The following is a 27,908-nucleotide window of genomic DNA, read 5'->3' on the forward strand; positions in this document are numbered from 1 at the left end:
AGTGCTGCCATCTGCCGGTGCATTGCGACAGCTCCGCGAATACGAAGGGGGCCTGAGGGGCCGGAGTGGGGCCGGAGAAAAAGCTAGGTGTTCTGTGGAAAAAGCACATGTGAGCGCCTCAGATCACCCAACACCTCCATTTGAGCACATGTTTTCGAAGACGTTGGCGGTACTTCGTTCGCGCAAGTGGAAGTACACTGCGAGCGCCAAATGAATGGGATGGAATCGGCACCTCTGCATGATGCACTGGGACGCTTCAACGAAAACTGCAAGGACTTATTTCACCCACGCACTGTGGCCGAAATCACGGAGGTGCCGAGCCCGTTGGAGTTTCACAGGCGCTGGGTTTCGCCGAACCTGCCTGTCATCGTCCGTGGAGGCGTGTCCCACTGGGCTGCTGTGAATAAATGGACTCATGCATACCTGAGGGAAAAAATCGGAGACCTAGCGGTCACCGTAGCTGTCACTCCAAATGGTTTTGCGGACGCTGTGCACGGAAGTGTATTCGTAACTCCTGAGGAACGTGTCATGAAATTCGGCGAGTTCTTGGACATCCTCGAAGGCCGCGAACGCCCAAATGCGGTCTTTTACATTCAGAAGCAAAACTCGAACTTCACCGACGAGTTTCGGATGCTCGCAGGGGACGTTGAGACGGACATTTGCTGGGCGACAGCAGCTTTCGGCAAGACGCCCGACGCAGTCAATTTCTGGATGGGCGACGAGCGGGCCGTCACTTCCATGCATCGTGACCACTACGAGAACATCTACTGCGTAGTTTCGGGCCACAAAGACTTTATCCTGTTGCCGCCGACCGATTTACCGTGGGTGCCTTATGAAAATTATAAAACGGGACAATTTTGTGAAATCGCGAACGGCCAGTTCGACGTAATCGCTTCAGGTATACCTGTGTGTGTGTGTGTCGTTTCGTATTATTGCTCTGCGTATTACACTGGTATGTTCAATCCGTCTAAGAATTTGTAATCAAGAGTTATACGCAACACCGTACGACCATGTGCAATTGTTTCTGCAATTGTTAGAGAAAAAAAACGACCACGTGCGCATCGGCCAGTCTCATTTCCAACAATCTAAACGACAGCTCGCAATTTGTCCGCCGTGTACCTCGCTCATTCATGGAGGTAGCTGCTTACAGGACTGCACCTAGTTTCCTTCCGCTTTAGCATATGCGTAATGTGCCACTCAAGCCGTGTTCACACAGTCGACAATAAATAGCAAATTATGCATTGTGCTCCAGCTTTGCAGTCAGCTTCGGTTTAGCAAAAATTTGCACATATTGCTCTGCTTTGTTACAGGCAATGCTACACAATTTACCTTCACCATTGTGCAGGTGACGGTTCATCAGTGCCATGGATTTCCCTAGATCCAGAAAATCCAGACTTCGACAGATATCCACACTATCGACGTGCATCACCAGTCAAATGTAGGGTCAGTGCTGGTGATATACTGTACCTGCCTTGCTTGTGGTTCCACCATGTCCGACAGAGTCATGGATGTGTTGCACTCAATTACTGGTACGACATGGAATTCGACATCAAGTATTGTTATTACAAGCTTCTAGAAGATTTTTCTCTAATCAGTAAAAACTGTTGAAATGTTATTGTTATTACAAGCTTCTAGAAGATTTTTCTCTAATCAGTAAAAACTGTTGAAATGTTAGTTTCCCGTTGCATGCTTGATGCCCATTTTTACGATGAGTAGAAACAGCCCGACTGCTGAATGAAGGTGAAGTGAAACATACTACTTGGGAGTCGTCAATAAGAAATTTAATTGTAACAAGCACACATTTCAGGCTACTGCAACAGTACAACACAAAATTAAGAACAACTTGCACGTCGTATGATCAGTAGAGGGAACATATTTCCATTCGTACAACTACAAAAGTGCATATGTTAGTTGGCATAACATTTAACTTTAGGCATCACAGTGTGATGGCTAAAACCACACAATACGTATGCTGGCCCAATTTCGCTGAGCAGCTCTAATTGAAACCAGTGTGAAACACCTCAGGAGATGTAGAGTTTGCATGGTATTTCATCGCATTAAGTACCAGTTCTGTTGATAATGCGAACAAGTGGTATCAGCAACTCCTGGAAGCTTTCTTCCAGAATATAAATTGCCAATGCCATAAACAGATGACCACGGTGACTTTTGAAACACTTCAGCAGACGTACAATTTGCATGGCATTTCATTGCATTAAGTACCAGTTCTGTTGGTGATGTGAACAAGTGGCATCAACAACTCCCGGGAGCTTTCTTCCGGAAAATAAATTGCCCATGCCATTAACAAATGACCAAAGTGACTTAAATGAAAGGCATTGCTGAAGTATACCTTCACTCGTAAAACAGTGTAAAACTCGCCTCTCTACTCATTTCATTATTAAAAAAAACAGAAAAAGCATACTGGCACTTGTTTAACTATTTCCCAGCGTATATGTACAAAGCTTGCATTAGCGTGTGCTTGCTTGCTTGGAATTAGGCACAGGCCTGTATTTCACTACTGAAACAAATCACACAGGACAACACTTCGATTTCCATCCTCTCAATGGCATTTACCCATTGCGCCTTTTGCTTAAAAGGGCAACGTCAAGCACTGAAAAGACAAGGTACATGGACCATACTAACCTGTCTAGAACTTACAATAATTTTAGCCAGCGCAAACAAAATGCTGCTGTTATCAGAGCACAAACAACTAAATGTGTGCACGACACGCATTGACTTTTCCAAGCAACTCATTAAAAACAAAACCCAGACTGTAGCATGCTTGCTTTCTTATTGAGAAGTTTATATATGCACGTTTACTGTCACACACTTTCACACTTGCATGCAAATGAGGTCTAACACAACAGCAATGGCGCTAGCGCGTTAGTGTGGTACCAAAATACCCAGCATTTCACACAACACGCAACTTTCAAGCTCTCTTGGTGCAGAATTCCATCGTTTCAACTGGACTTCGTGCTTCATTGACATGATCGTAAAGTAGCTGTAGGCTCAGAGCACAAAACGATTGCAACAGGCAGAGCGAATGTTCATGTGTTCAATAGAAAAGAAAAGTAGTACTTTAATTGTTTGTACATTTTCTGACCTTGCAAGTAATTTTTCAGTTCTTGAATTACAGCACACAAATACACTTCATCGGCAATCACAAATTTGGAATCTTACCCAAAAACACATTTCCACTAATGCGTTGGCATTGATATGTTTTCAGTATACTGCAACCCTGCATGCTGTACACACAAAACAAATTCAAGACAGTTATCTCAGAAAATATAAAATTATCGAGAAACAAACCAATACGTATAGTTTGCTGCACTATGATCGGCACAGAGGGAAACAGGGGAGCACTTGCACTGCTAGACTTTCACCAACCGCCACACACAGTCCAAGCAAACTATCATAAGCAGTTGTCGAGGTGTCAAACACACACGTGGCAGCATCAAATGTCTGTCTTTCGTCGACAATGTCAGTAGCTTCTTTTTGAGATATGTACATATGGTTGCAATGCATTCTGAATGCCAGGCGTGGTGTCCTTTGTACAGATGCGAAGGTTGAGTGATGACGGTGATTATGATGATGATGACAAAGTTTTGATGATGGTTGCTGCTGGTCACCGGCTGTCAGTTTGAATCTCCACTCGCGACCATAAGTTCTGAGGGCATCACGTTGATGAGACCATTCTGCACAGTGAAGGTGTACTTTGACGATTGGTTCTGCAACAAGTGATGAAAGGCAGCCGATTAGTAACAGGTGGTAACAAGCAAAGCCAGCAAAAGGGCTCCTAAGAAATGCTTTTTAATGTCAATATGCAAAAAGCAGTTGACTCGTTGAACTACATACTGTATTTGTTGGTGATAAAATGTAATAAATGCCTATTTACATTTTCAACATTTAAATAACTACTGTAGCCAATGTACCTTGTTAGCTCGTGTACTTTTACTGTTTGCAACACCTAGTTTTTAACAAATTTCAACGTACACTGTACAAGCATTTTCGAAACTTGCTGACATTGACATCAACTTTGAGAACTGAATGTGTGTATTGAATGCAGCTGCACACTGGTGCAATGAGCCGTTGATATATTTGCAATTTAACACAAAGAAAAAGTTTTCTCTCCTTTCACTGTGACTTGCAAGTCAATTTTGCATCAGAGTTTCAATTTAACAAAGTGTTTATACACTGCATGCAATGGGCATCCGAACGGACTAAAAAGGACAGAACAGACTTCGTAATTAGTGCACATCTTTCTATCTGAAAAATTTTGCTGACAAGTGGGTGCAGTGCTCTGTCTTTTGTTGCCTCTTGTCAAAGCCAAAGCTGTGCAGTCTCATTCCCATATTAGGAATGCATCTTAATTTGAAGCTTATCTATGCTTGACTTGACCTTAACAATGGCTGTCATGAACGTGGCGAAGGAAACGCGATGAGCATCCTGGGCACATTCATGCCAGGCATTATTTAGATCAAGTCAAGCATGTACTCCGTGTTAAGGGGGTATTCTTGCCACTGGTGAACACTTATTATCAAATCTTCGAATGCCAACATAGCTCTTTCCAGCAAAGGCCATCTCAGCACCATTACATTAAATACACTTGGAATGTTGCTGACACTCACTTGAAAGCACCCCCCTTTGACACCCACTTGAAAGGTCAGAAAAAAGTAACGATCTGGTGTTCTAGACTCAAAGGTGTATTAACAGGGCTCCCATGTGGTTCCAGTATAAGCATGCAAATAGCAAGCAGTGAAAATGTCGTTTTGGCACACCTCGAGTACCTCAAGGGAGTGAAGCCCGTTAGAGACGTCATCGTGCTGTGAGGAGCCATCCACGGAGTTGTGGTTGCTGCCAGCATCACCAGGCGAGTTCTCTCCATGATCCTTGCGCGAGCTACCCGAATGAAATCGCCCACCCTCGCCGCGGATCCGGTTCATGGCGTGCCGGTGCCGCGACTCGTGTAGGTACTTCTGCAATATGCCAACATGTGACAAACTCATCAGATGTATAAATGTCAAGACACAAGTGCAGAATTGCATGTTGACAGGGTTCTGCAGAGCTGGCAACGTTTGCTTTGCTTGCACACATAAAACAAAACATAGTGGTCCTCAAAATAACTTGTCCTTAGTCAAGCCAACTGATACTTGGTGAAGGCACAGTAGCAAAGATGCATAGAGGACCAGACATCATGGATGCTACGTTCAGAACTGATTTATTCCAGTCATATAGAAGACCAGAAAAAAAAAAGTATGTGATAGTGCCTATGCATACACTTTCATCCTTGCAAAGAAAAAGATTTAAAAAAACTGAATGGCACTTCCAGAAAGATAGGCAGACATGTCACTGAGGCAATGAGTTAGTGTTGTGAATGCAACAGCTGTGGCATCCAGTCTTTTGTGTGTTTGTGTGTGTGTGTGTGCGTGCATGCGCTTTGTTTTTGCTAAAATGGCTTCACTAAAGCAGGCCTCGCATGCTAAGGGTGAGGAAAATAAAGAAGCTCAGCACGTGGCATGTGTTGAGGAAAAGCCTGTTTGACATTCAGCATGTCAAAGAGCAATGAGAAAAAACTCCCCTGCAACTTCCTCTACATAACTATGGCATTCTGTTACGTAATTTTGAAATCACAAAGTCTCAACAGTTTAGATTATGTGTACCACTAATTCTGGGCGACTTTCTTTTGGTGGCGACACTTGCCATGCGTGACTGCGCTGACATATTAAAGAGGTCACTTGTAAAGTAGTACTGAAAAATATACAATGGTAGAAATGAGAAGGTAAACGACGATAGTCGTACAGCAACTGTGAGGTGAGAATACCAGTTTAAAATAAGTAACGCTAAGGTTGTTCGAAACCAGAAGGACGAAGCTTAGACAAATTCATGTACTAACCATAATTTCCATGTCTAGGGAAGTCCTGCTATGGCGGCATGTGTAGACACTATAGTGCTGGATTTCCCTTCCAGTAAATTTCGTAGGTAAATCCATGGACTTCACTATGCAAACCCTGCCGCAAAGGATGCCACAAGCTGTGATCCCTAGCAGGCTATGCTGAGGAGCACAAAGATCTTTCTTTAACCATGGCAAACTGGCTTTAACCTTTGAGATGATGAGGCAGGCAAGTGAGAATAAAATTATTCTACAACACAGGCCACGCTAAGAAAGCACCTTTCCCTTTAACACATTCAGTGGAAAAATTCAAAACGGCATTCCCCTCAATAGCACCTTGAACCCGAGTAAAGCGGGAAAGTGGCAACTACTGGAATAATGGTATCAGCAGAGCAGGTATGCTGATGTGGTGAGTTGAGTCTATTATGCAGTCCCCTTCTTTCACAATATTTGCATCAACTGAGTCATGTCTCAACATAAAACAAATGTTGCCATCTTTCTGAACAGGTGATCTAACATATTTAAGATTGATTCAAAGTCTTCCTTTAGCACCCTTTCAATGTGCTACAGCAATTTTGGACTACCACAACTCGCGGTGCAAGGACAAACATGGCTTTTTGGCAATAAATGTGCCTTCGTGCATCAATAAAGGTGAGGTGAACAGTTCTTTCCATGAGAGAACGATGGCTAACAGTAGCACTCACCCTCCGCTCCTTGGGTATGCGTCCTTCGGCTTCAAGTCGTGCCCTGGCTTGGCGTCGCTTAAGGATGCGATGGTACTGCTTGGCATTGACATACAGGGGCTCCTCTTCCACTACGTCAGCAGGAGCGGTCGTGGTGGTTGTGGTGGCTCCTGGCAGCGGGATGCGTTGTACTGCCTGCAGCGTTGCTGCCCCGGCATTCGCTGCCTGAGCTGCCGCCACGGCATTATGGTTGGGCATCACCTGTTGGAACTTCGCTGGCGTCAGTGTCATTCACTACACCAGCTGCCACATGATGATCTTCAATAACATTCGGTGTTCCATAGCACAGGCTAGATGTGTTCTTCTCAGAAAGCCCATTTGCATTAATAAATGGCAGGTAAAATCACTTGTGGGCAACATTAAAGACCAATTATGACTGGGGATTTGAACCAGCAAAGTATAAGGCTCGGTTTGAAGATTAATATGCAGGAAATTAAAGTAACGTCTCATAGTCTGGCAAAGGAACAAAAGCTTTACATTTGCGGTCAGACTACCGAAGCAGTCACAGGAAACCCATGTCGCAAAATAGCTCATGATCTGGTTGAAGGATGTTTGACCCACACTCTGAAGCCGTGAACAGCAGCTTACCAATATTCTTGAAAAGTATATAATTAGTGCATTTAGTCAGTACTAACTTACAAGGCTTATAATTGGGTGTTAGCTAAGAAACTTAAAAAGAATTAAGGACCATGTAAGACGTGATGGAACAGAAAATGGTATACAATGCAGTATGGGTTACAGAGCAGATGCAGATCGCTGATACAAATGCAAATAGCTGATACCCTAGTTGAGATTAAAAGGAAGAAAAGGAAGAAGTGAAGTACGGCATGTCACGTATGCACTGCACAGAAAAGATGGCTCATGATCTATTAGGAGTAATGAAATCAGTGCAACTGAAAGACAGTCAAAGGCAGGAAAGGTTTAGGTGGAGTGATGAAATTAAGGAATGCACAACACAGAAGTAATTAGAGCACCTTCATTTTTTCCTTGAAACAAACAATTGTGTATGCAATTTAACAGCAAGCTTGCAATGCCTTCTAGCATCAAGTCTGCAAGAAACTAAACAAACATCAGGCAAAAGCCACCCACCATGACAATGTTTCCTCCACCCACAGAGGATGGCAGGGTTATGGTCTGTGGTGTTGCCTGCGCTGCCTGCACCATTTGTGGCGCACCCTGAGGAATCTGGATTATGCCTGAACACAGAAAAGAGAGATGCAAATAAATTAGCAAGCCTCACACCCACACATTGCCACAACTGCACTTTGCAGCAAAGGCAGTGCAGTGCCTGCCGTGTGTTATACACACCTCCAGGGCCCTGCACAAAGTTGGTGCCATCGACTGTGACAGGCTGGTACACGAGCGTTTGTCCGTCTGATGTTTGCAGAATTTGGCCTTGCTGGGGTTGCTGGATAATGATCTGTTGGAAAGAAAAAAAGAAATGAAGAGAGAGTCTCTCACCACATAGACATTAAATGTAATGGCAACTCGTTAAAATATGCAGGATTGCATCTTATTGTGCTTCCTTACTCACCTGTGTGTTTGACACTGGCATGACTCAGTCTTAGACAAGAGTTGGGAATACGCTACACCATACAAGTGCAGCAATGATGCATCACACTGTCACAAAATTGCATGTTGAAGATGTTAGCCTTTTTTTATGTGTGTGCGTTACATTAACATCGATGTAACCTTCTTAGGTTTATTTATACAACAAAGCTGATGCTTCAAACTTTTTATTTTCTCATTCCAACGCAAAAACATGTGTGATCATTTGCTGGAAGTGAAAGAATGGTAGGTGACCAGATGCGATAGCTGCCGGCGTAGCTGTTCTTTCTGTGTTGTGTCTAAAACACACCTGTAACTCTTGTGTTGGAGGGCTCATTCACACCAACGACATGCAGAAGTCGCACGACCGAGTTGGTCACACAGAGCCATTCACAAATGGTCGCTTTGGTCGAAAAGCAGCCATTTTGGGTGAGTTGCTCATTGTTTGATATTTCAGTCATGTTACTAAAGTCGCAAAGCTGCCAAACCAATCAGCAGCACCAGTCGAGAGGTAGGACGACGGGCAGGTCATGCTAGCCGGTGTGAACACAGTTGCTACAAGTTACAGCTTGGTTGCCACTCGCATCTGTTGAGCGACCTCTGTCAGTGTGAACATGCCGTGAGGGCATGGCAGTCAAATATGTACCACACAAGAAACACACCAGGAGTCCACTGCTTTGTGGTGTACATACCTGCTGGCCCTGCTGGCCCTGGAGCTGGCTGATGGGGATCACTTGAAGCTGCAGAGGAGAAAGCAGAGAACTTACTTCACTTAACATTTTTTTACAGCTACTTATCCATACAAGACTGTCAAATTATTATTATTATTATTATTATTATTGTTGTTGTTGTTGTTGTTGTTTGTATGTGCGTGTGTGTGCACTGGCACACCTGGCATCAAAAAAGATTCCCCTTTGTATTGACACTCTTGGTTCAGTACATTCAACGAATACCTGGAGGACTTACTGTACAGTAGAGCATCGTGACAGAATAAATGCTGCCTTTTAACGGATGTCCACATTGACCACAGGTATTACAAACTTGCTAGCTATGACATCTGTGACCTGGCTCGCGCATGCCCTCTTCGGTTCTATTTAATTAGGACAAATATTTCCACATAGCAATCTAAAAATAGAAATCTCTCTTGAAGTAACTAAGCATTCAGCACAACACAGAGCATTGAAGGACAACACATGGACTGCAGTCTTCATCAATTGCCTTCATGTGGGCTAACACACACGACGATATACCACAGCAGTGATAGGGATCTACTGACATTACTGTCTCTGTGGTGCTGACCCTGTCAACACACTTGACAACTTCACATTATAGAAATAAAGCTAATAACAGGCATGTTGATCCTTAGGTTTGTCTCACCACATTCAGTCCTGATCATTTATTAGGCCTGTGCACATGAAGAGCTATGCTGCAAAAGTGGCTGGTCTAAAATAAACAAAATGTGCTGAAAGTTCAAACAAGTGGCATAGTACACGGCACAATAACAGAAGCGCGAGTTGGCATGTACCTGCGGTATCTGCTGGCCTGGCTGGCCTTGTATCTGAATGGCAGCAGTCTGGCCATTTGGCAATGTCTGCACCATGATCTGCTGGCCGCCTGCTTGCAACAGCTGAGTCTGGCCATTGCCCTGGGAGACTTGGAGCACCTGGGCAGTGAAGAGCAATGTTTACTCATTAGGTGGCTTACACGTGCCAGTTGAGCATGGGTTTTAATAAACGTACAATTCACACTGCCACACGGCTACTGGATAGGCAACGTTTGTTCTCAAGAAAAGTGAATGCTCTTATCTATTCGTTCCACTTCTAAACTTAGATCTATGTTTAAAGAAAAAGAAAACCGACTTTACTTATCCTGGCATCTGTTATTTCACATCATTATGTTTTACTTTTGTTCAGCACTGATCAAATGTTTGTTTTTTTTTTTTTCATTGCTGTAGCTCAAGCATCGCTCACTACATGGGGGCTGCAGGCTCGTCAAGCTGCCTACTGGCAGTTTTTTTTCCGCTGTCCTTGATCTGTAATGTAAATGGTGGAAATAAAGATTTGATTTGATGTGATACTCTCACACTCACAAGTGAGCAAATTTTACACTACTACTAGCAACTTTGTTTCTCTCACTACGGCCTTTACAGTAAAGGCCATACTGAGAGAAACAAAGTTGCTGGTAGTGTCACATTTGCTCACTTGTATGTTATCCGTCACTAGGAAAGCATATGGTGCGTAAACACAACAGGGCCTGCCACCACATTTAAAAAGCCACAATCACTCAACAGAGAGCTCTGGATTCTGCTGTGCAATGTGAACTTCCACATGGGCACCTGTGTCACTGCAAGGATCATGTTGTACAGACAGTCTATAGTCACAAGATTGCGATGCACAAAAGTATCCAGATGGCGCTATTGGCTCCGACGCCATACAACGCCTTCGCAGTGCAGCCAAATGGCTGAATCGCCTCAAGAGGAGAATGGGCTTGCTGTGCCAACTATTAACTGTATAGGATAACATATTACGCATACACAGTGTGGTTGTACATTGAAGAAAGTATTCTCTCACATTACGCGATTTACGTGTTCCCTGAAGCACCAAAAAGGGGAAACAAGAGTTTATGCATTATGAAGAGTGAGTTTTAACAAATAAATAGTTATGTATCATAGATAGATGAGTACCTTTAAATATTAGCAACTCGGCACTGAAAAAAAGATGTCACTTCCAATATAAATGCATAATGAGCAGTTACAACCGTGAGTGAGCTATGAAAAGTATTGAGCTTCAGTTCATTGACTGTATATGCCACTGCATGGCCATACTTAAAGATTTCGAGGCTGGTAATGTGCATTTTATTAACAGGAGGAGACGACTCATCAGGGCTTGTTTGCAATGCCTCATCACAGTGGACTGCACGTACAGTCATGATGATAAGCCAAGAATGTCCCTTTGACTGTGTAAACATATGTTTTCCTGGCTATGTTGTGGGAGGGACAGGAATTACAAAGCTATTGTCACTGCAAATTTTGTTCAGAGTAAATAAAGCACAACCAAACACCATTAACTGACTGCAGTTTTGTCAAAGAACAAAGAAAGTCAGTTTCAGTGCAACATTTTAATTAGGTCTAACTTTTTCTTATTCGAATGACTAATCTTCTGACCAATAAGCTAATAGTATAACAATAGGATAATTATGTGACCAGACCTTTATGTATATATAGCTTTTACTGTTCTCACTGCTCATGCACGTCTAGGAATTATCTATCTGCTGCACTTTCAGAGCCGATTGTTGTGAGAAAACAACAAAGACATTTTTAATGGCACTGAAAACAATATTATCAGCGAATTGCCAGCACATAGCTACTGCCACAATGGATCACACAGGACTGAGGTAGTAAGAGCGCCCTGCTGTTATGACAAAATAGAAGAGCAAGAAGCCGGTGCAATCAGTTATTACTTAATTGGAGAATGCACACACACCAAATTGGAATATTCGCTCACTGCGACAACGCTAAAATAATGGCCTGTGTAGAATGTCACCTGCACCAACATTCTGTTAGCGGTTACGGTCAAAAGTGTTGCGTCACTGGTGAAAATAATTCCCCCAGAAAGCGAAAACAGCACTTTTCTGCATTTACTCAGAACATTGTCTGATCTTGGGAAGGGGCAGCCAGAAGGCACTCAGTGGCAGTGGGGTCGCATGCCCATACCCATGCTAAATTGCTGTAAAGCGCCTGCAGGTTATGGCAGCTAGCACAAGCTCCCACACTCTCATAGCCTATTGGCAGCAATAGATACCCATGTGAAAGGCAAGAACCACATTGAGGAAGAATGAAAAAAAAGAAACAGATGCCTCACTGCGAAGAGCATATCTTTTCCTTGCCTTCGCACGAAGTGTCATGAGAACTTAAGAAGAAGCTTTAGCTCTGGAGCGCCTATATAAACACGTGGACTGGAGGGACAAATTGCTTTTCTCAGAATCCACTGCTCAAATTTTGATAAGGTCTGTTGTATTCTAAAAGGAAACGTTAAAATCAATATACTAACTGTAGAAGGTGGGCTTACACTTTATGCAATAATTGTTTTTTATACAAGTTCTTATAAAGTGCGAAATTTCAATAAATTTTATCAAGTTTGCAGTTCTGTAACTTGGCAATAATAAAAAAGAAACGATATCACAATTATGCAAACTGCACTTATAAAAATGTCTAAGGTGGACAAGATTGATATATTATATACTGCTCTGAAATATACGGTTAATTTGCCAGTAGGACTTTTGCAAGATCCTCGTAAAAAGAAAATCTGATATCACAATTATGTAAACTGCACTTAATAATGTGTCTAAAACAGGCAACACTGCTCTGTAATAGATGGCTAATTTGTGAGTAGGACTTTTGCGAACCCTCTTAAGTAGTGTAACAATTTTATGTAAGCTGTAAATTCACGTAACGCACTTGTCCGCTTGAGATGCTCTAACAGATGCGGTTTACAGAACTGCAATATCTGTTCACGATATCTGTTTTTGCTGCAGTTACAAATTTGTAAACTTCATGCTTTTATTTCTTTGAACTTACAGATTTTCAGAAATAGTTCTAAAATATTCAAGGTCCTAAATAAAATTTTTTTTCCCAGACTAACTTTCTCTCTGAAATGTAAAAACATTCATTCAAATTGATCCAGCACTTATTTCATAAAAGCATTTCTGTGTCTTACATATATCTGACTAGGACAATCAGAGTCAATTCCAAGCTATAGCCTGCTCTTAAACAGCAATCTATAATCTCAAAACCTTAGTAGCTACAAATGTGAAAAATAAGTACAAGCTCCAAACCTCATCATAAGAAAATGACTGGGCTGCAAGCTTCGTTTCACACTACACTGCACTAAACATTGAAGCGTCAACATGAAAGTGTTGACATCTGCCACAACTCTTTTGAAAAGGAGCATTTTTGACAGGTGATACACATACGTACAAAAGCTGGAAAGCATGTTAATGGTAATATCATGTATTGTTTGAATTGTAACTCCATGCATATTAACGCGGTACTGACTATTAGATCAAAGAGATGGAAAAATCGCAAGAACTGAATATGAGAAATCGCAGGGACGTTGAAGCACCACAGCACAGGAAGTGTTGTTAGTGGGGCCAATGTATGGTGCATACCTCTGACACGTCTACAATGGCGAGCATCACTGGCACCCTCACCTGTGGCTGTGCAGTAGTGACATGGGCAATGGGCGTCCCCGAGAGGGACTGCATGACAGCCACCTGCTGCTGCTGCTGTTGGTCAGTGGCGGCCACAGCCAGAGGCTGCCCCTGCGAGGGGCTTGCCCCGACCGAGCTCACCACCTGGTACTGCTCCATCTGCATGCTTGCCCCCTCGGCCCGTCAAGCCAGGCTCCTGCCCTTTGTGCCCCACCTGTAGCGCTGCAAGTTGTCAAACGTGGCAGCAACATCAACGTACATGCCTGCGACTGTCACACATTCAGCTGTAGACAAGAGGTTCCAGAAGTTGCGCCACACACCTAATTGGCATCAGTGGCACTAGATTTAGCTACTTTTTCGTCTATTTAGCAATTGGCAACATTTTAATGGCATGACATAACAATTTGCAACATTTGGGCGACATTGAGTTGCTTCGAAAATGGCTTTCAGTATGCACTTTTATACTCAAAAACTACAAGTAAGCAGCCCAAATTGACCTTATCGCGCCTGATATCTACGGCCATGGTTAAGCAACAGTTCTCTTCTCATTGGGGGTGTCCACATGTGCTTCAGTTTCACAGCACGGTCTGAACAGGCCTCACAAAATGAGTCTTCTTATTTCATTTATTTTGAAAAATCTTAGTGCTGCATGCTTTATAGTTTCAATAAATATGCTCAAGGTGAACATTTACAACGGTAGCAGTAAAAAATTACCAGAACTAATTGCAAAAATGTGTATTGTGAGATTTAAAATGCAGCAGATGCACAATCAGACAGATTGATTGTAGAAAGGCCTGCATGTCAGAGTGGCTGGCCTGATCCATTCGAATCTGAATGCACTGTTTCAGTTTCTCACAGCTTTTGGATAAATCAGTGCTGCATGAAGCTTTCGAGTGACTCAAGAGGTAGAGGCTTCGTATTTGACCTAAATAAAGGTCATGCAATTGTCATCACAGTGTTAAAAACATAAGACTAAAGGCATGTCAAAAGATCTCGTTCTCTTTTATAGAGCACAAGAACTATAATACTTGCTAAGATGATGTGGCCCAACCAGCCGAGTTTTTGTGCTAAGAAATTAGATTACCCATGTTGTTTCTTGTTTGTCCTAGATTTGTAACCTCACAATATGATGGTAAACATAACATTTCAGCTTCTTTCAGCTGTTGTGTAGATATATTAGTCAATTAACACCCCTATATACCTTGCCCATAAACTTACTGCTTATTCCTCACCTCCGCAGACACTACTTGAAATGAGTTGGCAGATAATTAGCACACTGTTAGCTGTTATAGTGTTTCAAAATGCCTGCGTAATTTCAAATTCAGCTTTAGCAAACATTTGAAAACCTTGAGCAACATTTAGCAGACATTTTATGCCTTTTTTGTCTCGGTATAGTGACGCACGCCAAAAAGATACGATGACAGTGATTGGCATGCATACAATTATGAAATATTTACAGGCCATGGAATTCGAGAAAACAATAAATTTTCTAGCAGTTTGTGACCACAGACAGCAAGAAACGTACATTGATTGCATATATTAGTACAAGTTGGAAATTCAAATCCCAGGCTGCAGAAATATTTAGCCTTGTCTCTCAGATTCTATAGTCCATAAATTTTTGGTGCCAACAGTACAGTGTGGCCCAATATTAAAAGATGATGATGATGATGATGAAAAACTTTATTGAAAATGCCCGGCGATTTGGGTGGGGTGGGGCCATAAGCACCCCAGCCTAGGTGACGGCCTCGAGTCCTTGGACCCGGGCGGCTTCCTCGGCGTGCCGGACGGCCCACAGTTGATCGGCGAGGTCGTGGCTGAGCAGGGCCGCCTCCCAACGCGCCCCTCGGTCCGAGACTGCCATTTCTATCCCGTTCGTCGGAGACTCCTGCTGCTGGCTACCGGCGCATGCCCACAGCATGTGCTGCAGCGTCGCTCTGGCTCCGCACGCTTTACAGGCGTCGGACGGATATATGTCGGGGTAGCAGAGGTGAAGGATCACCGGGTTAGGATATGTGTGTGTCTGCAATTGCCTCCAGGCAACCGCCTGTTTCTTGTTTAGGTTGGCGTGCGGTGGTGGGTATTTACATCTGTTCAATCTGTAGTGTTGCGTGATGTCTCTGAAAGTGGTCATGCGATCCCCCCACGTCCACTCCTGCATCGCTCTCGCGGTGGGCGAGACGTCGGGATTGCCGGCGGGCGCCGCGGCTCGGCATGTAAGTCCTCGAGCCGTGGCGTGGGCCGTCTCGTTTCCCGAGAGCGGAGGGTCCGTGTGGGCGGGGGTCCATACGAGGAAACGGTCGTTTTTGCGGCAAATATTGCCCTGTTGAATTTGGAGAATGTGGGCCGCTTCCCGGGAGATCCGGCCGCTAGCATAGTTGCGTATCGCTGCCTGCGAGTCGCTGATTATCACCTCGGCATCCGTGGTGGCCACCGCGAGGGCTATCGCTGCTTCCTCGGCCGCCTCCGTCTCTTCCGTGCGTATCGTCGCGCTCGCGACGCAAGTTCCGCTATGGTCCGTGACTGCAACCGCGAAACCACGCTGCCGCTCGTAACGGGCCGCATTAAAGAAACATTTTTTTTATTAAAAGAAACAGTTTACCGGCACTCTAGCTGCAAATGCCAGCTGAAGCTATGCTAACGCACTTACACAGGTCTGCACAAAGGTGCTATCCTCACAAAACCACCCTGTCATCTGCTATAAAGCCGGGAAATTGTTCACTTGCCAGAGGAAAGAATTTGCGTGACCTCAAAAACTGCACCGTACAACAGGACATCCAATTTATCTTGTTGCAAAAAGCAGCTGCACATACTGTGTGCTGCACCACAATACAGCTACATATAGGTGGCTTGTGGTCTGTACTTTGGAAGGAGTGAATGGCAGGTTTGGGATGAGGCACCCAATTATAATCTGTGTGTGCTGTGATGTTAGCATGATTAAACTTGTTTGCTGATGGCTGCCCTGGTCCCCATTTCACTCACCAAGGCATCAGCAAGGCATGCCTGTTGCAATGTGAACTCACTTAAAGGCACACAAGGCAAACACTGGACTGAAACAACAGAGGCTGCCCATAGAAGCCAACAGATAACATGAAGTCCAAGAAAAGCCTGGCTTACAGCTTTTAAAGAAGGACTGAGACAATATTTCAAATTTGAAGTGTTTCTGTTAACCAGTTTTTATGGTTGCCAGCACTACTGGTAATGTACATTCTATTAACTCCGGTTAGTTCAACATGACCTGACTCAAGATGACTTTTAATCTGACCATGTTGATGTGTTCCAGAAGGCATCCATTCATGCTAAACATTTCTCATTCAGATTGCAATATATGGCAGATACTGCATGTCTATCAGGGTTCAAAGAAAGAATAAGCAATGCCTTTTTTGTATGCACCAGATCTTTATAAATTGTCTGTGACAGATAACATAATTCTGACTCCGTAGTGGGATTACTTGGCTAGGCACACCACCTTGAAGGGATAGCACAGTTAAATTAGCTAAATAAACATGTATACTTCAGACGCTCAAGGCACACCCATTTTAAGGAACCATGAAATTAGCACCATTTAACACATCGACATTCCACCTATATATTTTCCACAACACACTCTTACAGACTGCACGATAGCTACACGGAACAGCAATGCAATTCACTGCGAGTTTCTAGGAAAGATATATTGAGGCTCGCAATGGTCTATTGAGTCTAGACATCTATAATTGAACGTGCCTTCAGCATGACTGGCTTGAACTACACAAATGTAAAATGTCTACTGGAGCAATAAACATTAAATTTAATTGGTACCTTCTACCACATTTCCATTATTTAAAAAAAAATATCTGATGAAGTTAGAAGCAATATACAAGAAGTTTCACAGTAGCTTGTGAGCAGTTGAAGTTTCACAGTAGCTTGTGAGCAGTTCGACCATACTTTCCAGTTTAAGATGTGTTGCACAGCTGTCTGTTCACAGGTACTTGGGGTTACACTGTTATTTTAATTTAATTAATAGTTCAAATATGGAGCTTTGGAATTTCTTCACGAGATTGTATTTCGTGCTCTATTTGCATTTTATTGTGTAGTTCCATTTCAAACTTTGTGTGGTGTTCCAAACCACTCTAACAGCTCAAGAGCCAACAGTGTTGTATGTAATATACAAACCACCACTGATGACTACATTTCATTAACATTTTAACGCGATAGTGTTAAGGGCCCCATGACGCAGAAAATCTGGTATCGGCGGAGTTGTGCATGAGCAAAAATTTCCATATATATTTAGGTATATGTATATGCTGCGCCTTGCTATGTGACATGCAGTATATGTGGGTTATATCGCCACACCATTCTATCACTAAGGTTGCTCATACCTTGTCTCACATTCTTGACAATTTTATTTCTCCTCAGAATGTTGAGAATGACAGTGCACAAACAAATGTCATGAAATAAAACACCAACAGCACATGCCTTTTATGTTAAATCTTCTCAGACTTTAATATTAAAAGTGCGAGGCAATAACAGAAACCTGAAAATGATGAAATTTTTTGCCGTAGCTGTGCACTAACTCAAGGATCTGCACACGCAAGAGGCCGCACTTCTACCAGAAAGCTCGCCACCAGCATTACCCGGCAAACATTATGGTTACATAAGCTGCAGTTACCGGGAGGCATGAGAAGCAGTCAGGGAACTTTGAATGCTATTGCATTCCACTCTTAAAGCAAAGCTTAAGCATCCTCCAATTTTGTTCTGTCTGTAATAAATATTTACTTTTGCTTATAGGTAATGACTGTGCAGAGCAGACAGAATTACCTAATGTTTTACTTGAAAGGCTGATCATTTAGACTAACTGCAGCTGAAAGTGGAAAGAGCAAGCTCTTGGCTTAACCATTTAAAAGAAATTTTTCACTTCCAGTTAACATTTCCAATGAACAATATTGTTTCTTTCAAATAATCATTGCACATTAATTTCATGGATCTAAGAAAAAGCATTATTCTGTATACAAACCTGACTTGCCTTGTTTATATTGCCAGCTAGACTATTAAAGTTATGTAATATTGTTATTGCACCTCATTTATTATGCAGCCTTACCATACTGTCAGTCAACTCAGAAATAATTCATTATTGCAGTAACATTTAAGTGCATTCATTAATCCGTTTAATTCAAACAGACTATACTGATAACTTAAACTTCTCAGCTCACAAAAAAAAAAAAAACCATTGTAGCATTCATGGCCTAAAGAGGTAAAGGTCTGTGGTGGCTGCAGGCCACCACAGACCATTTGCCTATCTGCATGCCAGGTAGGCAAATGACGGTTGCCATGGCAGCCACTTTCGATGAGAGTGATATGCAAAAGCACTTGTACTTATATTAGGGACACATTAAAGAAGCCCAGGTAGTCAAAATTAATCCAGAGCCTCCCACCACAGCATGCCTCATAACCAGATCATGGCTTTTAACATTTAAAATAAAACCCCAGAATTTGATTTGACTTTAAATGAAGGTGTTCACAGAAAATTTTATTTTGAAAATAGCATGCTCACAAGGTAACTAACTACACAGAGCTTTATAATGCAGGTCATTAAAAGGGCCTGCCTGGCAATGTTTGTTTTTAGTCCTGATGACATTGGACATGTCATTCTCCAAATGGGAGTTGTGAATTTCAGCATTATATTTATTTTTGCATATTTCAAAACCGGCAATTATAAACTAATAAGTGTGGTCTCCACAAGTCTGGCTTAATGTAAATCGAATGCCTTATGTTTAAAGTCGCAGCTGAAATTCACATTTTGCAAACATTTGGAAAACAATAAAAATGCTACTTTCTGCTCGATTGATCGGCTCGTTTGCATCATGCCTTTTACAGCTCCGCTAGGAACATCATCACGTGCGGGCCTTTTGCGAACGTATCACTTTCACAAGCAGCTGCAAATATGTTTGACAAGGTCAACAGGTATTGTTTACAGCGAAAGATAAAGCCGGCGCCGCCACGTATTAAGACGCAAGTGTATCGACGTAGCCTGTTCATGCATTGAAGTGCACACTTCCAAAGTGTGCTCCAAAGCAAGATCTTGTTTTTGAAGCTATGCGACTCGTGCAACGACGGTCTGGAAAACGCGGCGTGCGGTACACAAAGTCACGTGAGCTCGCTCCACGCAGACACGCGCTCGTGCCACTGCTCCCGCGTTCTTCCACAGCTGGCTACGATGACGATCATGCACCCCAAAAAAAAAAAGCAGCGGTAAGTAAGACAGAGTTAATTTAGGCACTCGAACCCTCGAGCTTATGTGGAAGTCGAAACCACGACCTTTGGTGTGAGAACGAAGTAATAAGTCACAACGTATTCGAATGAGATGGTCAACTAAGTTAGTCAAAATGTCTCTTGAGCGCGCAGGCCTTCATCTCCACCCTCTTTTTCTCTTTTTTTTTTTTGCACTCCTAAGCTTGCAAATCTGTATTAACCATTTATAACAAATGTTTCAGGCCACGTGTCGGCCGGGTCGTGACGTCAACCAAAGCTTGTGCAAAAGTGCTTTTCACAGTACTCCGTTAAAACGTTCGAAAGCTTTATTAGTGGAAGCGCACAGCGGACTGGAGAACCACGAACGTAGCGCGCGTCAATTCTATCACGAACACCAACAGGAGCCGCGAAAACTATAGGAACATGTGAGCGATTAGCTCCCAAAACGCCGAATACCAGTGGTAAACCAGCGCAAGAAAATTCCAATGCAGGAAACCAACCAACCTAAATGTGAATGCTAATTCAGGTTGAGATTCTTTCCTAGCGGATTACTAGCCACTACGCCGAGGAAACATTCCGCATTAACGAACGCACTGCACACCTATTTACAAAACGCCGCGACTATCGCTCAATGCACAGCTGCGGCGGAAAGGTTATTTACGACATAACGGAACAAGGCAATACGCATCGCGCGTCGCCTCTCCGAGACGGGTCACTTTTTTTTTCAAATGTGCCATGACCAACCAATGAAGCTGATCACAGTCATTTTGCTGTTTTGTCTGCCAAAATAACGCATCAGCAACGGACCTTCTTTCTTAACGCACGGGCAAGGTGAACGACTGCTAAGCGGCTCGAATACTTGGTTGCCACGAAGCGAAAATATCCCGGGCAAGGTAGGCCTAACGACATGCAAATGGATAAAAATCTCCCCACACGACGACGCGCAATTTCGCTGATGACCTTTTTTTACGAACACTGTAACACACGTCGCACGCTCGCGGCTGTTTACAACCCACGAATGTTAACATACGAGCGTTTAAGGTAGCACACGATCATCCACACACGCAAAAGTGGCTTGCATGAAAATGTTTGCGGAAAGTGAGCGCTTCGCATGCTTTGTGTCGCAGGGGAAAACAACGCGAGAACGCCATTGCCTCGAGAGTCGAAACCATACGAGCGTTCCTCGGGTCAAAATACTCAAGTGCACACGTGAAAGCAGGGACCACAACGCAAACACCGCGCCAGCGAATCCCGAGCGAAGCACCCGCGGTCTAAATCGAAGATAATTTGCCAACTTACATTCGTAGAAGCGCACTGGTTCAGCGGGAGGTTCTCTTGATTGGCTCCGGTTGACTATGGAAAACCTGCGCCAATGGACAACGAAATCATTCGTCATAAAAACAAGAAGCTTCGTCTTTATTGGCGACCAACCTGCCGGCTTCTTTCGCATGCAGACGACGCATGGAAATATTTATGTGATAAAAATGAAGCGCTAAGCACAGTATGGAACGTCTAAAGACAAAATAAATGAGTTTTAGACTGGTCGTGCGCTCGTTTGAGAGGGGTGACCACAGCCCGAGAACAGCCAAGATGGCGCCGCGCGCGGCTAGTGATGCGAATACGATCCTTGGTTACGATAAGCTTGGTAGCGATATCATGGCTTGTTCTTTGTGGCCTTCTTTTTTTTACCCTTTTATTTTGCAACTGAGTACTTAGATGTACATTGTGTCGCGTAGAGCAGGATGCAGCAGATGCCGTCTTCAACAAATTGCATGCGTTGATTCTCCACGACCATTTGCGAAGTCAGATTCCGTGAATAGCGAAACTTTCTGCGGCCTGCGTGATGAAGGAAGTTAGACATAATTTGCCGCACTAGTTCGTTTCAATCAGGCAACAAAATTGCTTCTGGTGCTCTGCAGGCAAGCATGTAGTCCCCCATGCACTTGCCGTGCGGTAGTAATTTCTTTCCGTTTGCCTCAACGGCACTGGCCAACTCTTCTCTTAGTACTGGGACAAAATTTCTTTTTAACTGTCCTTTAACCTTTCGCTCTTCATCATTGGCTTGTACGGAGCCGTTATCTCGAGAGCCAGCCACTCCCTATGAAAGATAATATAATCAAAGTCGAAGGGAATTGCATCGAAATACGTATCAAAATACGGTAAGCGACCGCTTGCCAGAACGCAGAACGTAATTTTCGCCTCGAGCAGAACGATATGCAGGAAGTGAACGGTCGCGATTCTGTGAAGCTGCCGTAGCCCCCAGTACACGTGCGCGTTGTACTTGCGACTCGATTGTTGCGTTAGTGTTGAGAAAGACTGCAAGCTTTATAAGTCCGTGCAGTGCAGTACTGGGGCAAACTTTGAAGATGCTCAAGCAAAGTTACCGTTGCCTTTCACAAAAGGTGGTCGCTACCAGCTAGTCACCAGAAAAAGACCAACCTGCAGGTCGTCATATGGATTCCCAATTGGTAATGCGAGCTAGAACACATGTAGGACGTTCTCTTAAGTTTGACCCATGCTGTACACCTTTGCATGCACTATGTAGCATGCCAAGTACATAGGTCTATGTTGCAATAAAACGGGCACGTAAACCCACTGTCTTCGCAGTCGTAGTTTCAGTCTTGCTGAGTAAACAAACGGGGCAAGTAACAGTCGTACTGTTTTATTTAAAACGGCACGTAACAAGTACATCACACTTTTATACACTTCTGATAAACCATCATTATAAAACTAAGAAAAAGCACAGCAGCACTTTACAGCACTGTGTCAAGCCAAGTGCAGTACACTACACCGTTTGCACATATGCAATGAAAGAATACAGTAAGAAAAAGGGGAAAATATTTTTACATTTTCATGAAGTGACAACATGTGCAAAAATGTAAAATATTTGTTCAGCATCTATCGCCACAACATCATACTCTCGCCTGCACACTGTTACTGAATAAGCTTATTAATGGGAAACTCTGATCTTGATCTGAAGCTCGAGCACTTCTGTCAATTTCTCAATTTGGTTTGTTATTGACACTTATTGCAATGAAATTTTGTGCACTGCAAATGCTGGAAGAAGTAACACCATGCTCAAGAGAAACCAAGTTCATGTCCTGTACTAATGACACTTTGTAGATGGTGCAAAGAGACTAGAGAATTTCAGCGTAGACATATGTATACCAGTAGATGCAGATGCGAGCAGCAGTGCTGACAGTGACACCTTGTGGCACCTTTTCGAAAACGTCCAGAACTTATTTGGGATAACTAGCTAGCTGTATTCCGTTTTTCTGCTGGCATATGTGCAATCACGAGAAGGGTACTTTTGTATACCTCCAACCTTGAAGAAACAGCTTTGGGGAACAAGAATGTTTCTAGAATGTTGTGGCTAGTCGTAGCATCCAAAGATATTGTCATTAGTGCTGCCCCACATCTTCCGCCATTACAGTATGTCTAAGCTCTTGCACCTCTATTATGCTACATAATCCTAATAAATGTAAATATTTCGCCCCTGCTATGCTTGCACAGCACATTAAGGCATACTGTAAGTAGAAATTAAGCATGTACACACTTTCATCTGAAGTATTGCTGCACTACCTTTGCCTGCAACTTGTGCATTGAGAAAGCAAGCCAAGCTCAGGTACTCTCAATATCACCAGTCATTATCACTTGGCACTAAGCATGTTACAGCAAGAGTTGATCTTAAAGTTCAGTAGGACTAGCTCTAACACACACCTTGGCACTTCCTGCTGCCAAATATAAGCAGTCTCCATCTTTATTCACAGCATGTTGACAAAGACAACAAGAGGCGACAAACAACCAAAATGAGCAACGTGCACAATGAAGACCTAGAAAATTAAGTATGAAAAACTTACTTTAAACAGGTAGACAGAAAAGTTAAAAACTTGAGTAAAATAAAACTGGAAAAGAAGTGGGCTAAAAAAGTCAAGCAACAGAAACCATCCAACTGCTGATTAGAAAAGAAGTTGCAACGACCACAATGTAAAATTGAAGACAGCACAGAGTACATGATCTGATTTGATTGTTTTGGTCATTCAACCTACTTTGAATTGCGCACCAGTGCAGAGCACAAACAAAATGCACAAAAATATATTGCTATAACTAATACAGAAAAATAAAATTAAGCTGCAAGGACATCTTAATGCCCCTCATCTTACAGCACTCAAGAGAAACATTCCTTTAGACTACACTATTGGCACTAATCGAATGCTCTGGGCCTCCCGTTAAAGTTTTATTACAATAATAAACTACAGCCTCACTATAGCCGCTTTCGTCCGGTTGGAACTAAACATAATGCAGCACACACCTGCAAAAAGGTGCACCAGACTAAAAGAAGAAAGCCTTAGCAACCTTCACAGGCAAAATAAAACAAAACTGGCTCTCAACAACCAGACCAGAGCGTGTTGGTTTCAATAAAAATTTTTGACATGAAACTAATACAATCTGTAGCAACTTCATGCAAAGGACACACTACTTTGTGCTGCCACAGCATACCACTGCCTAGCAAATGCAACTAAGCTGTTTCCGTAACAACCCTAAATTGTCGTATCAGCAATGTTCAAAAGTTTCGGCCAAACCTCACCGCGTGTAAGCACGTGCCTTGCCACACAATTGCCAACAACTTTTGCCGCACATCGCAGACTTGCACCACAGGCACAAACCGCAGCCCATTTGATTACTGCCCCAACTGTGGCTTCCATCACATACCATGCATAAGGTCTCGCATACGCCATACACACATCACATATCACATCCCATACCAGCAAAGTCGATATGAGTTCACACTAAAAGGTTACCAAAGGCAAACATTCTCTTAAATAGATTGATCAACAACACTACAGAATATCTCATAATTTTTTTTGTACCAAGAGACAACTCAGTTGACGCAAAAGAAATCTAAGCATGTCACCGGGGAAAACAGCAAATGCATCGCAATGTCGGGAATCATGCTCTGCTGAGTAATACTACCTCGGCGATTCACTGGTGGGTGCCAAATTCGTGCAAGCAGTACCACCAGAGCAATACTGAGAAACAACGTCAGCAAATTTTTCCAAAGGGAAATTTTATAAAGTTAGCCAGACTTAGATTTCCTTTAATGGTGAAATGAAATGAAGTTATCGTATAGTTACCAATTACCAGCAGTTGACAACTATTTACCATACATGAGGACACCACCAGGAAGGAGCTGGTGTATTTCACAATAGTGGTGAACAATATTAGTGCTGGCATTTCAAAATCTGAAGCCACATTTTCGCAATGATTCTGCCAACCCTGTCCTATATTTACATCACTTGGTAACTTTGGATATTCTGGAGAAGCAATCACCGGGTTAGCTTGACGTGCTTTGCCTTTGATACCCCTTTAACAGACTGCTTTGGTGCAATAAGCAGGTAGCCTGCCGAAGCTGCACTGAAGCACTAGAAATCATCAGAACAGAAAATCACAAGTGAAATGTACATGCACATACACTTGGCAAACACCTCACAAATATATGCTGCTATTCCCATGGTAACAAAGCCCATAATTCTAATAATGTTGCCAACACTAGAGTCACACACATCAACATGACTTTGATTTGCTCAACAGAAGAGTTCTTAAAGGCAGTGAGTTCCAAAACCATAGCACAATAAATACTTGCATCACATACCATTATGACACCATCATCTTGCTGCTTTGAACACAAAAAACTTTTTATTTTTTCAAAAGACCAGCTCCCCAGCTGAGAAACAATTTGTGAAAAGCAAAAGCTTTAAAAATGAAACTTAATAATGACAACATCGGTGTGCGCATGAGTGCATTACCATATTAGGCGGCCTGCCTGTTCTCTTGCAAAATTTAACAAGGTAGTGAAACAAATGCCATTGGTGGCACATAGTTAGTCGTCAATGTAAACAGCAGGTCAAAGACCTGACAATTAATATCTAATGTGCACACACTTAGCAGATGGCAAAAGCATGTGTTGCTCTACCTTAAATTCCACTTCACTGCAGTCGGCAATCTGTTGCGTTTCATGTTGTTTCCATAGAACTTCAAAACCTCCTAAAGAATAAACAAACAACTAAAGGGGCCGACTACAACAAAGTTTGTAGAATTAACGTTTCAGCTCTCACACAGAAACCTTTCTCACAAATAGTAATCCAAGTAACTTTTGTGGTTGATGTTTATAACGAACCTCCCCAATCATACAGGATTCCATCATCCACACACTTTCATCCAAGCGGCTGTTGAAGCAATCTCTGGCCCTATATTCTTCCTCAATCAACCACAGTTATGCACTAACTAGATTTTAGTTACAATTAAACAATTCCCTGTTGGTAGCAATCAGTGCATGAATAACACGCAAGCCTGGTCATTTGTTTAAGTAGAGAACATTACTGACTGCCGAACAACTTTTCCGATGTGAACTATTCTACACTATATTAAGCAACTGGCCTTGGCTAGTACACTTCACTCAGAACGTCTGAAGAATGCACAAATAAAGCCTCGTGATGAAAAGAAATTGCCTTAGAATATTCTGCATGCTTATAACAACGGTTCAACAATGCATCACTTTATGTGGATGATATTGGTGGTGCTGTCTGGGGCAGCAACCAATTTGATGCTTTTCCCTTCTAACCCAAGGGAGGCCAAAACTTTCATTCAATTTAACCTTCGTTTTATTTTTATCTCTCTAAAATTCTGATTGCATGCTTCATCTTTAGGTAACAATCAAGTGGCCAAAAACTCTCACTCTCACAAACAACCAGAACACACAGGAAACAAGTGTAAAAACTTTTTTCATCTCTCTATGAGATGTTTCTTTCCACAAAAACAAGCCTTGATGCTGCATTTCTGCAACAGCGGTTTCTCCATCATGGAAGCTTTCTCTACTCTTCCAATTTTGCCTCACTTAAGTATTATGACCAGTTCTAAAATTAAGGCAAATGATTAAAAACTCCTAGTTGCAGTTTAACCAGGGTTGGCTGGACAAATTGATTGCAATTATACTATAAATTGTGCATCTGCCCTTTCAAACACTTCATTCAAATGAGTTGAACTGTAGGTGAAATGAGACTTCATTCAAATGAGTTATATATTAACTTTCCTTCCTCTCTTCGCTTTCCATCATTAATGTTTGCAGATACGGCATCTGCAGCCAATCTCCTGTTTTACAGTCTTTCCCAAGTTTTCCCTCTTGTGCGCGAATAAAACTATAGATTCATTATCGTAACTATTTACATAAGTGCCTCAATATTAAGTGTTCAAGCCTGGCACAAGCAACCCTTCTCATATAATTCCTTTTTTCAGCAAAATTAAATTTCTGCACACCCCCTTGCACAACTCTTGTTGCATTCAACCGAAGCAATCATTGTTCACATCCAGGGACGGCATAATGCAAGGATTCCTTTCACTCAATTCTATTCATAATCACCTACCACTCACGACCGGCCGACCCCAGTGATATATTGGAGTGACGCCTGAACCAGTGACAAAAAATCAAAAAAGACTAGCACTCGAATAGAATCGTTACATTATTCCCACACATATCTCGGGCATCATCTTCTGTACACTATGGCCACTTTCAGTTGAGGCACTCCTTCCCCATGCTACGACCAAGATGCTTTCGTAGCCTCAGCTTGCCACTCTTCTGCTTTGTGCTAGAGGATGATGCTGCCCCAACACTGGCAGACGATGCTTCAGCACATGCCTTCTTAAGCAGCTCATCATTGTTGAGGCCCGTCAGGTACACGCCGTTATTGCCATTACGACATCGTGGGTCTCCAACAGGGTACTTGAGAGAAAATATCCACACGTCCAGTGCATCCCGCATGTCCCAGCTAGCGTAGGTGAAGTAACGAGCAAAGTCCATCACACTGTACACCTGCAGGTAGAGATGAAATTTAAAAAAAAAAGTCCTTCCATATAGCATTAAAAAAATGTACACTGTCTGTGATTTCATGTTTGGCATTCCAGAATTTGCACATTTGCACAAAATGAACAAACACAGTAGACTTCTGTTAATTTGACTCTGGTTAATTCAATCCCAACTGAAGGGCCCCGCCGACGCCTATTCATTTCTACGAGCCTAGAGTTTCGTTATTTCAATCCTAAAATTACCCTTCACCAGATCATTTGAACTTTACCAGTCAGCACGCATCTGCCTGACGCCTACGATGACCCTAACAGTGACCTCTTTAGTGGCAGCGTCTGTCTCTGCGGTGCTTGGGGGCAGAGAATGCATTGAAGATTGACACGTCAATCTGCTGTTGAAAACATCTATTTCCAGTCTGCCTGAAGAATATTTTTAA

At 42.8% G+C, this 27,908-nt stretch overlaps 3 protein-coding genes and 1 long non-coding RNA gene across 12 annotated transcripts in view; 2 read left to right on the plus strand and 2 right to left on the minus strand.

The window, feature by feature from the left end:
* Nucleotides 1-10,247, plus strand: JMJD7 (Jumonji domain containing 7). Of its 2 annotated transcripts, XM_065432664.2 has the most exons (3): nt 1-898; nt 1,346-1,529; nt 10,133-10,247. In XM_065432664.2, the coding sequence occupies exons 1-3, from the start codon at nt 211-213 to the stop codon at nt 10,245-10,247; spliced, it is 987 nt and encodes a 328-aa protein (XP_065288736.1). In that variant the 5' UTR covers nt 1-210. The 2 variants fall into 2 exon arrangements, with proteins under 2 accessions (XP_065288736.1, XP_065288737.1); XM_065432665.2 differs by lacking the exon at nt 10,133-10,247 and having other exon boundaries at nt 2-898; nt 1,346-1,615.
* On the minus strand, nt 1,764-21,201 carry Nf-YA (nuclear factor Y-box A). 5 transcript variants are annotated; one of them, XM_065432658.2, is made up of 10 exons: nt 21,046-21,201; nt 20,914-20,978; nt 13,387-13,608; nt 9,704-9,841; nt 8,871-8,918; nt 7,939-8,050; nt 7,720-7,826; nt 6,592-6,831; nt 4,785-4,973; nt 1,764-3,725 (listed from the first exon to the last, which is right to left on the minus strand). In XM_065432658.2, the coding sequence occupies exons 3-10, from the start codon at nt 13,549-13,551 to the stop codon at nt 3,633-3,635; spliced, it is 1,092 nt and encodes a 363-aa protein (XP_065288730.1). In that variant the 5' UTR covers nt 13,552-13,608; nt 20,914-20,978; nt 21,046-21,201; the 3' UTR covers nt 1,764-3,632. The 5 variants fall into 5 exon arrangements, with proteins under 5 accessions (XP_065288730.1, XP_065288729.1, XP_065288726.1 ...); XM_065432657.2 differs by having other exon boundaries at nt 6,592-6,840; XM_065432654.2 differs by having other exon boundaries at nt 4,776-4,973; nt 6,592-6,840.
* LOC135902534 (uncharacterized) overlaps nt 19,048-27,908 on the plus strand; it is a 42,045-nt gene continuing 33,184 nt past the window's right edge. Inside the window, exon 1 of the long non-coding RNA XR_010564532.2 lies at nt 19,048-19,614. This is a non-coding gene — a long non-coding RNA (uncharacterized lncRNA). The remainder of the gene's footprint in view (nt 19,615-27,908) is intronic.
* The window catches only part of LOC135902528 (cholinephosphotransferase 1-like), a 28,919-nt gene continuing 23,271 nt past the window's right edge, over nt 22,261-27,908 (minus strand). For all 4 annotated transcript variants that reach the window (XM_065432651.2, XM_065432649.2, XM_065432650.2 and 1 more), the window contains exon 10: nt 22,261-27,481. In XM_065432651.2, coding sequence (XP_065288723.1) covers nt 27,182-27,481 — 300 coding nt within the window. In that variant the 3' untranslated portion in view covers nt 22,261-27,181. The remainder of the gene's footprint in view (nt 27,482-27,908) is intronic.

Source organism: Dermacentor albipictus, chromosome 3, assembly GCF_038994185.2.
Source record: "Dermacentor albipictus isolate Rhodes 1998 colony chromosome 3, USDA_Dalb.pri_finalv2, whole genome shotgun sequence".
Taxonomy (NCBI): domain Eukaryota; kingdom Metazoa; phylum Arthropoda; class Arachnida; order Ixodida; family Ixodidae; genus Dermacentor; species Dermacentor albipictus.